Source organism: Rhea pennata, chromosome 7 (assembly GCF_028389875.1).
Source record: "Rhea pennata isolate bPtePen1 chromosome 7, bPtePen1.pri, whole genome shotgun sequence".
Classification (NCBI taxonomy): Eukaryota; Metazoa; Chordata; class Aves; order Rheiformes; family Rheidae; genus Rhea; species Rhea pennata.
The window spans coordinates 171,767-184,478 of NC_084669.1; the positions used below are offsets into that span (position 1 = coordinate 171,767).

At 33.4% G+C, this 12,712-nt stretch overlaps 1 protein-coding gene across 1 annotated transcript in view; it reads left to right on the forward strand.

Moving 5' to 3' along the window:
• The window catches only part of CFAP46 (cilia and flagella associated protein 46), an 83,447-nt gene that overhangs the window by 46,592 nt on the left and 24,143 nt on the right, over positions 1-12,712 (forward strand). Inside the window, exons 32-41 of the mRNA XM_062580369.1 lie at positions 1,079-1,177; positions 1,430-1,559; positions 2,429-2,575; positions 3,997-4,197; positions 5,775-5,881; positions 6,755-6,937; positions 7,678-7,813; positions 8,664-8,852; positions 10,314-10,502; positions 11,975-12,154. Coding sequence (XP_062436353.1) covers positions 1,079-1,177; positions 1,430-1,559; positions 2,429-2,575; positions 3,997-4,197; positions 5,775-5,881; positions 6,755-6,937; positions 7,678-7,813; positions 8,664-8,852; positions 10,314-10,502; positions 11,975-12,154 — 1,561 coding nt within the window. The remainder of the gene's footprint in view (positions 1-1,078; positions 1,178-1,429; positions 1,560-2,428; positions 2,576-3,996; positions 4,198-5,774; positions 5,882-6,754; positions 6,938-7,677; positions 7,814-8,663; positions 8,853-10,313; positions 10,503-11,974; positions 12,155-12,712) is intronic.

A 12,712-nucleotide genomic window follows, 5' to 3' on the forward strand; every position in this document is an offset into this window, starting at 1 on the left:
GTAGCATTAAAGCCAATAAGATCTTCTATTACTAAACCTGATCTCTGCTAGGAAAGATTTGCAAGGGAACTCAAGTCACTTTCATGTGAATCATTTTTTAATGTTTTAATGTCACCTAACTGAAAAAATGAAAGTTCAAACAAAATTCAATAAACTCTCTTTTAAGTTATCAAAAGGCCAGATTGTTGTCCAGCATCAGAAATATATTGAGTGTGTCTTCAACTTCAGAACCCAAATAAGCTTCCCCAATTAGAACAACCATTCTCTTTTTAAGAGATGTACCTTTGTGATTAAAATTCTATTTTTTTGAAGCACATTAAATCCTGAATGTTTTGATTCAAAAATAATGAGTATGCATGCAAGTGCCTATGCATTTAAAGTTACTGCTATTTTAATTAAAATAATTTATTTCACATTTTGGACATGTATTACTTAAAGTTTAGTTAATAATTAATAGTTACTTGAGACAGTAATTAATAATTGCTTAATTCCAGATAGTTTATGGAATGCCAAAGAATATATTTTAAAACTTCTGAAATTTATCTTACAAAATTGAATAGATCAGTATTCACATATACAAATGGATATATGTTTATCTGGATCACCAGTTGGTAACAGAGTTACTGTCTTAAAATGACAAAGGTGATTTAGTAATAGGAGTTTATTTGCCACTAAGCTTTACTAGACAGGTTTTTTTTTTGTTGATGTCTGAAGATTTGTTTTTATTTCATATTGTTTATATCTCTGATCTGTATTCTATAGATGAAGGAATAAAAATACATGAATATATTACTCTTTGTTGAACACAGAAAAGCAGTTTAACATGTATACCTGTACATTTTTTTTTGCATGCTGTAGTCAGGTGGTATTATCACAAACATTTTCATACTTTTGCCTGTATTGAAGTCTAGTTTCAGTTACACTCAATTTATTTTAAATATTTGTCATTGCCAATATTAACCAAGATTTAAGATGAAAGAAGTAGGAAATATGAAATATATCCTCTTTATGATATGTTTATATGTAGCAGCATTTGGAAGGTTCTGATTATTTCTTAAATATTTCTTTTTTTTCTTAGAATTGCCTTGATATGTTCAGATATAAAACTGAATGAGGCATCCTCATATCATGAGAAAGCTGTGGGAGAAACATTCATCAGTGAATTGGAACAAGTAATGTATGTGTTTCTACTAGAGGGACTTCGTTCAGCTTTCTTCCTGCAATTGATAAGAGCTAACAGGAAAAAAAGTATTAAAAAGTATTGTCCTTTAACACAAATGTGAGGCATTGTTCGTGCTCTAAAATACTGTGCTTGATTGTTTCATATCTACTTACAGAATGCACGGTAAAGCTGCATAATATGTTAATATGTCATAATGAAATACTTCTAAAATATACTTCAATTTACTTTTTCTCTGTTACTATTTAGGTGTAGGCAAGAGATTGCATTGAAAAAAGAAAAAAACGTGAATACTAAGGCGGAAGAAAGTGAAACGTTTTTGGAAAATGCCGAGCTGAGTGGTAGTAAGGATGAGAACATAGCCACTTCAAAGGAAAAGGTTTTTATTTTTACTTCAGTTTTCTTATTAGATTATTTTTCATTTTAGATTTTGATTTGTTTGCTAGTTTATTTTTAAATCTCTTCATACTCCAGAAGTAGTTCAGCTCTCAAAAAAATTACTAAAATGTGTACAACTTAAATTCTGCTGACAGGTGTCAGCAGAATGTGCATGGGATTTGCCTGGCATGTTATCCCTGTATTGTTGAACAGTAGGGCTATAGTCTGTATTATAGAAGGTTAAGCAAGTGAAATTAAGACTGTTTTCTCTTCTTCCTCTCTCTGTTACATCACTGCATAGTGTTTTGTTCCACCTCATATGTTGTCTTAAAGGCATGCAAGTATTTGAGTTTAGTCTTTTCTGTTCCCTGTTAAAGAAGATTAAAAAAATGCCTTACTGATAATAAAGCTGAACTCTAATTTCATGCCTTTTGGGGCAGTTCTGTCCTTTTTTCATCATATCGTTTTGCTCCGTTTTTACCTTCTTCCATTCTTTTGCACATCAAATGTGTTTTCCTTATTACTGAACTCTTTTGAATAGCCTCCTTTAGGTCTCGCAAATTTTTCTTTCTCTGTTTTAGTTCTAACCAGTAGTCAGCTTCTTCCATACAGTACCAGATCTGAAGTTAATCTGGCCCCAAATTAATTGTACCACTGTATTTGTTACTCAATTTCCCTTTGGATTTTATGAAATCCAAAATATTACAATTAACCTGTTTATCTTATGGTTTAACTTTGAATTCCTAAATTAGAAAATAGAGCTGGATTGTAGGATATATCAAAGATAGTGTAGGATAACTTATATCAAATTGTATTCAATCTAATTTTATTTTAAAATTTATGAAAGGGTAATATTTGATTATTTTTCAGATTTTGGAGTTAAATGTGGTAACAGGAAAAGGACTGAGTGGACTTTCTTTCCCGCATTTATGGATAGATAAAGCTGAAGTACTAATTCAGCTAGGCTTGTTTCAGCCAGCAAGACTTCTGCTTTCAGAGGCCCTCACTGTAACTCAGGTATAAAAGAAATAAAAAAGCTAAAGAAAAATTAGTAAAATATTTGTATAGAAAGTGTTCATTTTGATGCAGTCATTTCTCATAATCAAGTGGCAAAAAAATTATGTAACTGTTGGGGATTTCTATTTTTTTTTAATCAGAACTAGGAATGTTAAGCTGAGGGGACATTTAGTTTCTTTTAGCTTAACTACATTAGAACATTCACATTATAATTAAAATTGAACTAAAAAACTTATATCATTTTTGTATGAACATCTATAACCTCCATAAATTTAAATATATAGAATTTAACTCCAATTTTGTGGTAATTGTCCAAAGATTATTTCAGCCTGTGATGTCAGCATCTCTGGATACTTTGCAGTAACCCTCAGAAGATGTATGACTGTCCAGACCTTCTTTGTGGGAGTAGCTTAGGGACATTCAAGACTCTTTCATAACTGAGAGGTAACATTTTAGCCCCATCCTCTCAAAGAGTTGATCTTTTGAAAGACTAATTATATTACTTTGGACTTGGTTATGATTACACTGCTAATTGTGTTTTAGCAACAGGCACTTGTGCTGGAATTATGACATAGAATTCTGGCAGAGCTGATATATAGCATCCATATGTTCCACCAAACTAATTCACATCTCAATATTATGAAGGATTTACATTAAAGATATCTTCCTGTATCTAGGGTTCTCCATTACAGCTCTCCTCTTGGTTATGCATGTTACTAGAATCTAGCATAATTGCTGCAATAAATCCTTTACCTTTTTAAAGATAACATTTATTAAGTCATTATGCTACCTCATAACTTTGCTCACATATGTGGAAACTGTTAATGTATTTTTAACATGAGTAATATATTTCTCTTACTAAAGCGTAAATTTAGTATTGCTCATTGAGAAGAGTTCAGAAGATATTGGGGAGGACAGCGTATTTTATAGATACATCATTATTACTAGTGCCCTATATTTATCTCTATATATTAGTGTGCTATCTATACTATACTGTACAGTATCTAGTATCTGGTATACTGCTAGTATATATTTTATAACTGGCATAAAGTGGTATGCTGACTTCTTTGGAGCTTTGCTATATCTAGATCCCAGTTCACCAAAATTTTCATCACCAGATTTCTTCATCAGATACAAATGAAAAATTATAGCAGAAAAATTGCTTGTTTGACTAGTGGAGTAGAAGAATTGGTAACATAAAAGTAAAAGTATATTTGAAGTTTTAAAAAAGTTCTTGATATGAAGTGGCCACTTTCTGTGTTTTTTCAAAACACGAGGAAGTATAACATAAATAGTAAGTAACCAGTTCTCCAGATGAACAAGGAAACTAGCATTCACTTCTTGTTTCTATGTTTATTCATAAGTTTGATCTAAAATATGAATAGGAATAAATATGAATAGCAGTAATGGATCTTTTCTAGGAATTGAGGGCTCTGTATGATGTGTCAAGGTGCTTGTACTTATTTGCTGTATTGGCTAACCTGGAAAAAAACCATGGACAAGCTAAAACGCTTCTTGAGAAAGCCCAACTTCTAGGAGGAAATGAACAATTTTGGTACAACAGCACTCTTAGTCTTATAGAGGCAATTCTAGAGGAAGAGGAGGAAGGAAAACAGAGCATGGTAAGGAATTATTATTCTTCACTTTTTTTTCAGTGGTGCCTAGTTTTCAGTGATGAGAAATATTATCCCTTTTGTATTTCAATAAAAAACAGGAATATGTGTATTATGCATGCAAAAAACATTAGCTACAGATTCCAAACAGATGTAGACCAGTAAGAATGAGATTTTACTCACAGAAGTTTAACATTTTTATGTTAAGTTGTGTACCCGTCTATCGAAATAACAGCCGTTGTAATCTTTTATATATAACTAAATCCCAGTGGTCTGATTCTCTTGACTAGAATGATTTATTACCTGTAGAAAGACAATTTTGTTAACATGGACATGTGTTTATTTTACGTATTTAATAAAGATAATATCTTTCAATATTATTTCCTAGTAGGTGCTTCATTTTCAAACGCTTCTTTTTAGACCATGAAAGATACTACAGTGATTGTATTACTATATCATATTTACTAAAAACCTTTTCCTGTTTAACTCTTGTCATTAAAATATCCATTTACTATTCAACGCTCAACTTTCTTGGATTTCAGTGCTAAGATAATGCTGTTGTGCCTGTGATGTTCTGTCCTTTACTAGGAATCTGTGCAAGTCTGTCCTGTTTAAAGAGGCTGTTCTGTTTTGGGGCAAACTCCCAATAATTAAAAGATGGAAATACCTAGTTACCAGTGAAAGAATTTACTGAGGTTTTTAGCAGTATAGCTATTAGTGATGGTTTTTTTTTCAGCATTTCCAGCAGATATCACTGCAGTTGCAAATTTTTAATTATGGACAAATCTATGACATTTTGAGCATCATCTAAGGGTTTTTTTTCATTTGAAACTATCAGTCAGGGACTTTTTTACATTCGTGGCTGGCAAAGCTATGATAGTATAAGGTTTAATTGTGGATATTAATGTGCTAGTCTGTGCAAATAAGGGCAAAGGAATCTGTCAGTAGGAGGATGCCTTTGAAATACCATAAAATCAAACAGTTATTTAGGTTAGTGGTCATCTACTCCAACTCCAGTCAAAGCAGGACCAAATCTGAAATTAAATATCTGACCTCAGTGATGAATCGGGTTGTTCAAGGTCTTATGTTGTTGTATCTCAAGTTTCTCTGAAATAGAAATTCCACAACCTTTCTGGGCTTGTGTTCCAGTGTTGACCACCCTCATGGTAAACTTTCAATACCGGTTTGGAATTTCCCTTGTTCCATGCATGTTGGGGCCCTCATTCTTTGCTGTGCATCTCCAAGAAGAGTCTGGCTCCATCTTCTCTTCTTTTTACAGAAATAAAATACCCCTCTTAGCCTTGGCTTCTTCAGGCTGAACAAGCCCAACTTTCTTATCCTTGTGCATACGTGCTCCCTTAGTCACATCAAGATACCTAATTGCAATTCTATCTCATACTGCCTTAAAAATTGCATGTTATGTAGAAATACATAACATGTATGAAAATTTGTGAAATACAGTTGCTAATAATCAGTCATCCTGGGAAATACTAGGGAAAGATGTTTCAACATTTTCTGCAGAAAATATAATAAAATATTATGCATAGACATTTAAAGTAACTTTATGAAAATTGTATTATCTGCAGGCTTGTGGGATTTTGGAACACACTGTAAATGTACTCAGATCTACTTTACTGAAGAGACCTAACAGAGAATCTGAATTGCGTTTTATAATTGCATCTCTTGAAGCCAGGTAACTGTCCTTTTATTAAAGTATATCCAGCATCCAGTATGCAGCTACACTGAAGGTATATGATAATTTCACTGTTCACCTTCATGTGGATATGATGTATTCTGTCCATTCTCAAATGCTTTTTTTCCAAGTAATTTCTACTTACTTGGTTATTTTTTTAAAGTTTCCTTTCTAATTTTTTCATTCTTGTAGGTAGCCCTATTAACTGTTACGTTAGTAAAGTAGCTCAGATACCACAACCTACTGTGTATAATATGTAGTATAGATTACCCAAAGAAGCAAGATACATTCCCTGTGCAGAGGTCCCTATCTGAGCTCAGATATTTCCATAACGCTACTGTGGCTTGCACATTGGCCTCCTGTTTCCTCACCACGATCAAAGGCTTCATACTGAGTGAATCTGAACAGTGACTTTGGTGACACTGAAATCGAAAGTGTAGACTTTGTTTTATTTTTGAACTCAGTGGCTCAAGAAGACATACACAGAAAGCTTAAAATGCATGGATAAAGAGAGAGAAAAATACATCATTCACACTTCCTTCTCTTTCCAAATATTTGACACTTTTGTGTTAGAAAGGAAACACTAATAGTCCTCTCAAATCAGCTATATTTAGAAGACTGATCAGGCCTAGGGATTCTGAAAAATCAGGTAAATGTAACAACTAGTGCCTTAGTTCCAGTCTGAAAAAATAACATTTGATATTTTTGAGGACCTACTATATTTTGTAGATTGCAATTTTAAAGAATTAGGAGATTTCTTCCAGATTTATTGTAATTTAAATAGTAATAAGAAAGGGCAGAGATAAATCTATCCGTTTTCAAACACAAACTGCTTTTTCTGACAGAGATCTTGTACTTAATTTTTGTTTCTAGGAAAACACTCATTCAGTTACATTTTGCCCAGGATTATATGACTACTAATGCTGAGTCTTCTCAGTTACCATTTGTGCTACAGGAACCTTATAATAAATTAATTCAAATTGGGAAAGACTTCCTGTTTTATGGATATAAAAACTGCAGCGCTGAGATCTTTCTAGAATGTGCGAATGTTCACAGGTAAGGTTACACCTGTGATGAGGAATTTAATTTGAGTTGAATTAATCCACCAAGTATATTGCTGACGTTTTTTTAATCCAATGAAAGATAGACAAAATAATGTTGACCATTTTGCATCCTGCTCTTTTAGGTTTGTGTTCTCAGTCTGGATATTTTCCGTATTCAGAAAAATAGTGTAGAATTAAGAATTTTTTCCACCAAAGGCAGAGTTAATCTTTCTTAGTACTAGTGAAGTGTACTGTCTTTGAGGTCAAAACAAAGTGTTGATATCACTAAGCTAGCTTTTTGTCTTCCCACCTATAAAAACATTCTGGCAGCCAGAGCAATCATTCTCAAGTATTTAAAGACTTTTACAATTCTTAATGCTGAAGTGGTTCTCTAGAAATTGCTATATGGCAAAAAATACAAAACAGTATGCTTTGACTCCCAGCAGTTTCCAGAATGCCCTCTTCTGAAGACTGAACCACATTACCTACCCTGCTATTCTGGCTTTTTGTTCCTGGGGAATACCTACTCTGGAGTAGTATCCAGCTTTCTTACCGGTGTGTCTTAGAGTCTTTCTGTGCTGCAGCACTGTGAAGTAGAATTAACCAGTTCCAAGAGCAAGACCTAGAAAAACAATGTGCACATACTTACTTTTCATGTTTGAACCCTTAACAAGTACATGTGCAAATATAATTTGTCTAGCATATATATTAAATATTGTTGATATAAAAGTTTTGGTTCTCTGCTTTTTTCAGGATGATTGCTAAGCAGGCAAGAAATGAAGAAGAAAGGCGTAGTCACTATCTAGATGCTTATAACTTAGCTCAGAGGGCAGTTTCTGACGCAGAAGAAGTATTTCATAATGTTTCTAGCTTATTTGCAGTTAATGAGGTATGACTGTGTATTATTTGCTATTAAAAGAAAAAAGTCTAATTTAGTTTTACTATTCATATGTTTTCATGTAAATCCTGGAAGCCCCAAGTGAGATTATCCTCCTGTTGTGATAGGCATTGTACAAATATAAGAGGAAACGTCCCATTCCTGAAGATTATACAGTTTAAATAGGGAAAGAAGGCAAACAGAAATGACAGGATGTGTTTTGTCTATGTCAATTTTATTTAAATCTAAAATTTATGTAAAAGCTACAAAAGAAGAAGTCTAAACTTGGAGATATTTTGATGAATTTCCTTTATAAATACTTAACAAGTTTAAAATTCTGCACAAAATATTCCTCAAGAGAAAAAAAGTCATTGCACAGAATGTTATGTTAAAAAAAAAAAAAAAGAAAAGAAAAGAAAAAAAAGGCCTATCTTCTAAATATTTAGTGCATTTTGGGTAATGCAAAAGCTTAGACTCTACCCCTAGGTTTTTTTCTGGTTTGCCTTTTCAAAGGGTAAAAACTGCTGCCAAAAGCAATAATATTAAAATTCCATTTATATGTACACTTTTACAGCTCCTTTGGAATTGCATATTTTTACCAAGGACATAAAACATGAAAAGCAAAACCTAGCTGTTGTTCTTTCATGCAGCTACCCTCATTGCTTTGTAATGTATTTGACATTGAAGTTTATCTTCTAAGTTAGTTAATTAGTTTTATAGCAATAGCTATTGTCTAGTGAGGTGTTGCTGTTCAAGCTTTTGCTTCTTTAATTAAAAGAAATACAACAGTCTAACTTTTTTAGCAGGTATATTTGAAAAAAAATTTGAAGTTAGAATTTTACTTTCCTTTTTTGTATTTCAGACTACAAATATTAGTACCCCATTAATGAGACAACTGGCTAACAGGAAGCTAAAGCTTGTGGAAATACTTCTGGACATTTTTCATCTTGTTATTGCTGAAAAAAAGCTCAAAAAAGTAGGAGAGACATCATTCCATAAAATTGTGGAGGCATTCATCAGAGTAAAAGCTGAAGATGATTCAACAGAACAGGTAATACAGTATATTCCTTCCTATGATTTACATATAAAAGGTATAACAGAATAGGGTTGCTTTCCCTAGCAGACCTTTTCCACTAGTGAGGAAGGGATCCCCAGGTCATTCATTTAGTTCTGCAGCGAAGAAAGTTCAAGTCTGTGTTTTTGTCTTGGGCTGTTTTTTGTGCTGATTAAGATTTTTATTCTCCCAAATGCACAGGCTTACAACCTACTTACAAGAGCAAGAATTGCAGGGAAATGATTTGAGGTTCAATAACTGACTAGGGTTTTTTACGTCACTCTTTTTCACTTGTGCATTGGTATATGTCTTTTTAACTTTTTTTTTAAGTTGGTTTTAAAAACTGTTTACCAACTGAGCTGATAAATTAGAACTAAAAAATACCCTACTAGATCAGGCCAGGGATTATTGACCCATATTCTGTCCCAGAAGAAAATGCTACTCCAGGAAAGGAAATTAGCCCCATCGCTCCGTGCGGTCCGCTCACCTTGCTCCTCACCAGTGCCAACAGTCATTTGCTCTGGGATGTTTCTGAGTGCTTTTTGATGTATTAACTCCTTTTGAACCTACTGTCCCGTGAGTTTTTCTAAATCCTTTTTTTGAACCTGCTGATGTTATCTGCCTCACCATCACAGACTGTGGTGACGGCAAATGCCAGTTCACTACGTGTAGTTAACTGCTTTGTAAAGAAGTACTTTCTCCTGATCTGATCTCTACTGATCTTCTGCTAATTTCACAGTAAGGGCTCTCCTGGCTCTAATATTGTTGCGTTTAGTGAGTAGTAGTTCTGCATTCACGTTATTCTCCTCCTTGATATATTGCACACCTCAGACATCTCCCCTCAGCCTTCTCCTCTCCAAACTCTCTATTACTTTACATTTGTAGGTCAATATTATATGTTTTCCTGAAAGACAAGAAACGTCTGTAAAAGATAACTCAGACAAGGCTTGATATAGGAGTCACTTGGTAAAATTCTGTGCCTGTTTGGTACTGTGCAGGTCAGATGAGATTATTGTAACGTTTCTCCTGGTAGTAAAATCTGTGTTTGTAAAATCCATGCAGAATCTGAACTATTCGCTTTTAAGAGGCAAATTGAAGAAAGGTAAATAAGGAAGAATTTTCCTTCACAGAAAATTTTTACTAAAGCTTCAAAATAAAAAGTTTAATGACTGAATTTTGAATGATCTAGAGGTGCTTGATTACAAGGGTACATGTGTAAAGCAGAGAAGTAATGGTTAGCTTTCATATCTAAAGCAAATACCTGTATATGTATTTGTGAATCATTGATTAATTTGTCTATCTCTTAGAGAAAGCTGTTTCATGGTTGAAAGTGTAATCAGATTTAACAAATGTGTGCATATATGTATTGTATGCAAAATAATGTGATATGTTTCTGTGTTTGTGCGTATGTGTGTGCGCACATATATAAGCGTATAAAGGTATCTTACATTTTACCAGGACTGGAAGCGTATGGAGCACACTATAGGTCAAATTACAGTGGCTCAGTTAGCACACATACAGAATCTTTCTAAAGGCTGTCCTGACATCAAATCCAAATGCCTACACCTCACTGGAAAAACTCTTCATTTACTTGCTGTTAACATGGGTCCCCTGCATTCAGAGATTTACTGGAAGCCAAATGTTATGGTATGTATTCTTTTCCGTATTTAAAATTATTTCCTCTGTGTAAAGTTTATCTACCACAATATTTTTCTGTATGTACTATTAAAATACTACTCTTTATTTCAAGCTAGATTTTGCAAATTGCATGCAAGTCATAATAAAAACACATCCTGAAACAAGCAATTTCAGGAAACTGCCTCTGCCTATGTGCTATCCTCATGTGTTTGGCAACATCTTAGATAATCATAATTAATCACTTTTTGATTTTTCCCTGAGATTTGATAGTTCCAATAATTTTAGAAGACAGATTAAAAAAAATTCCTTGAATGCTTTAAAGGGCTAGGTGGATTGGACTCTGAATGTGTACAAATAAAAAGTAATGACTTGTATTTGAAAAGCAAATCTTGTATTGTGCAAAGAACGCCGTGTAATAATGGGAAAGCTGAGCTTTAGAAACTCAGTATGAGTTAAATTGTTCATAAGAAATGAACCGAGGAAAAAACATCAAAAAATAAAAATCTCAGAGATTATAATGGGAGCCTTATTAGCGTGTATTAGTCATGTTATCGTGATTAAAATATTAAAATAGTAAGAAATTTTGATGCCTGATGATATTGCTAAATCACTCACCACAAGGGATTAATATAGTGAGGTAAATTGTAAGGTAGGTGAGCTTCATCTTTACCTGGACTTTCACAAAAGAAATGAAGCCACCCACACTTAATGGAATGATTAATTATTCTTTTTTGTTTTATCATGAATAGGAAGAAGCTAAATTGGGCACCACAGAATCTTGTCTGACTTCAGCAGAATGCAGTGAAAGTAAAATAACAAGCAGCAGTTTACCAGCTAATAAGTGTCAACATGATAAAAATAGGGGGAAAATACAGGACTTAAAGGTATTTAGTATATTTGTTCATATAATAACTCGAGTACATTCTTTTTAATGAATAACAGTCACTTTTATGTTGCTCTGTTTGAATAGATGATGGAAGTGCTTGTAGCTTATAAATATGACTTGGAAGGCGGGAGAAATCACCTTTCCATCTCAGTTCTACTGTGTATCTCCCTCCTGCCTCTCAATACATGCTGTGGGACATCCCTCCTGTGGAGCTTTTTCCCTTTCTAGATTCCCAGTGACCCAGCATGTAGCAACCAGGACAAAACACTCTCTGCTGCACAGGCTTGCCTTTCTAAGAGTACACAGCATTTTGCAAAAAACAAACAAATTGAAGAGGTACCTTCTATCACAAAACGTCTTTAAAATTCTTACTGAATTTAAGCTGTATTACATGTAAAGCTGAGCTCTGTGATAAGTTAATGCCTCAAAATGAAGTAGAAAGATTAAGTAAATACCTCAAAATGAAGAAAAAGCGTTAAAATCTGTCACCAAAAAAGTATTTACCTTTTCTAAAACACTTGTAATCTGTATACATATAACAAGTATTTAATATTAATGCACATTTTAAAGTAAACCCTTTTATTTTATTATTTAGAAGAAACATAGATTGTCTCAGAATTATCTTTCTCAATCCAGTGAAGTTTTACTACAGTGCATGGGTATTGCATTCCGCCATAATATTACTGATGTATTGGCTCCTGCTAGTTTTGAAATGGTTGAATGCTTCGGGCAGTTTGATCCAGTTTCAACAAGCCAGTTTTTGGCCCTTCATCAGGTAATACAGCTAATGAATTAGGCATCTTTCTAGTAGAAGAGTGTTTTAAGTTATGTATGCAAAAATGTCTATTCATACTGCCTAATAATTGATCATTAATTCACTGTATAAGAAACAGCTGGTATTTTTGGTAATAGTATAATATTATATATTACAGTGACTCAGTTAGAACATATACAGAATCTTTGTAGAGGCTGTCCTCACATCAAATCCAAATGCCTGTATCTCACTGTAAAAGCTCTTCATTTACTTGCTGTTAACATGGATCCCCTACATTCAGAGATTTACTGGAATAGTGTATTGTACATTTCTAAGTATATTTGCCGGCTGAACAGAATGTCTGGTCAGTGGTATTTTCACTGTTCTAGTATTTGTTAGGTTTGACTTGAAGTTTTCATTAATGATTGCATTCATGTAAATACTTTAATGTGAGTAAATTATCATAATGTAATTAGAGAAGGTAAGGCATTAACACAAGGTAAAGTTTCATCCTTCTCTGACAAGTGATTTAAAAAATGATTCTCTGGATTTCTTCATTTATTATTTTGAAATAGACAG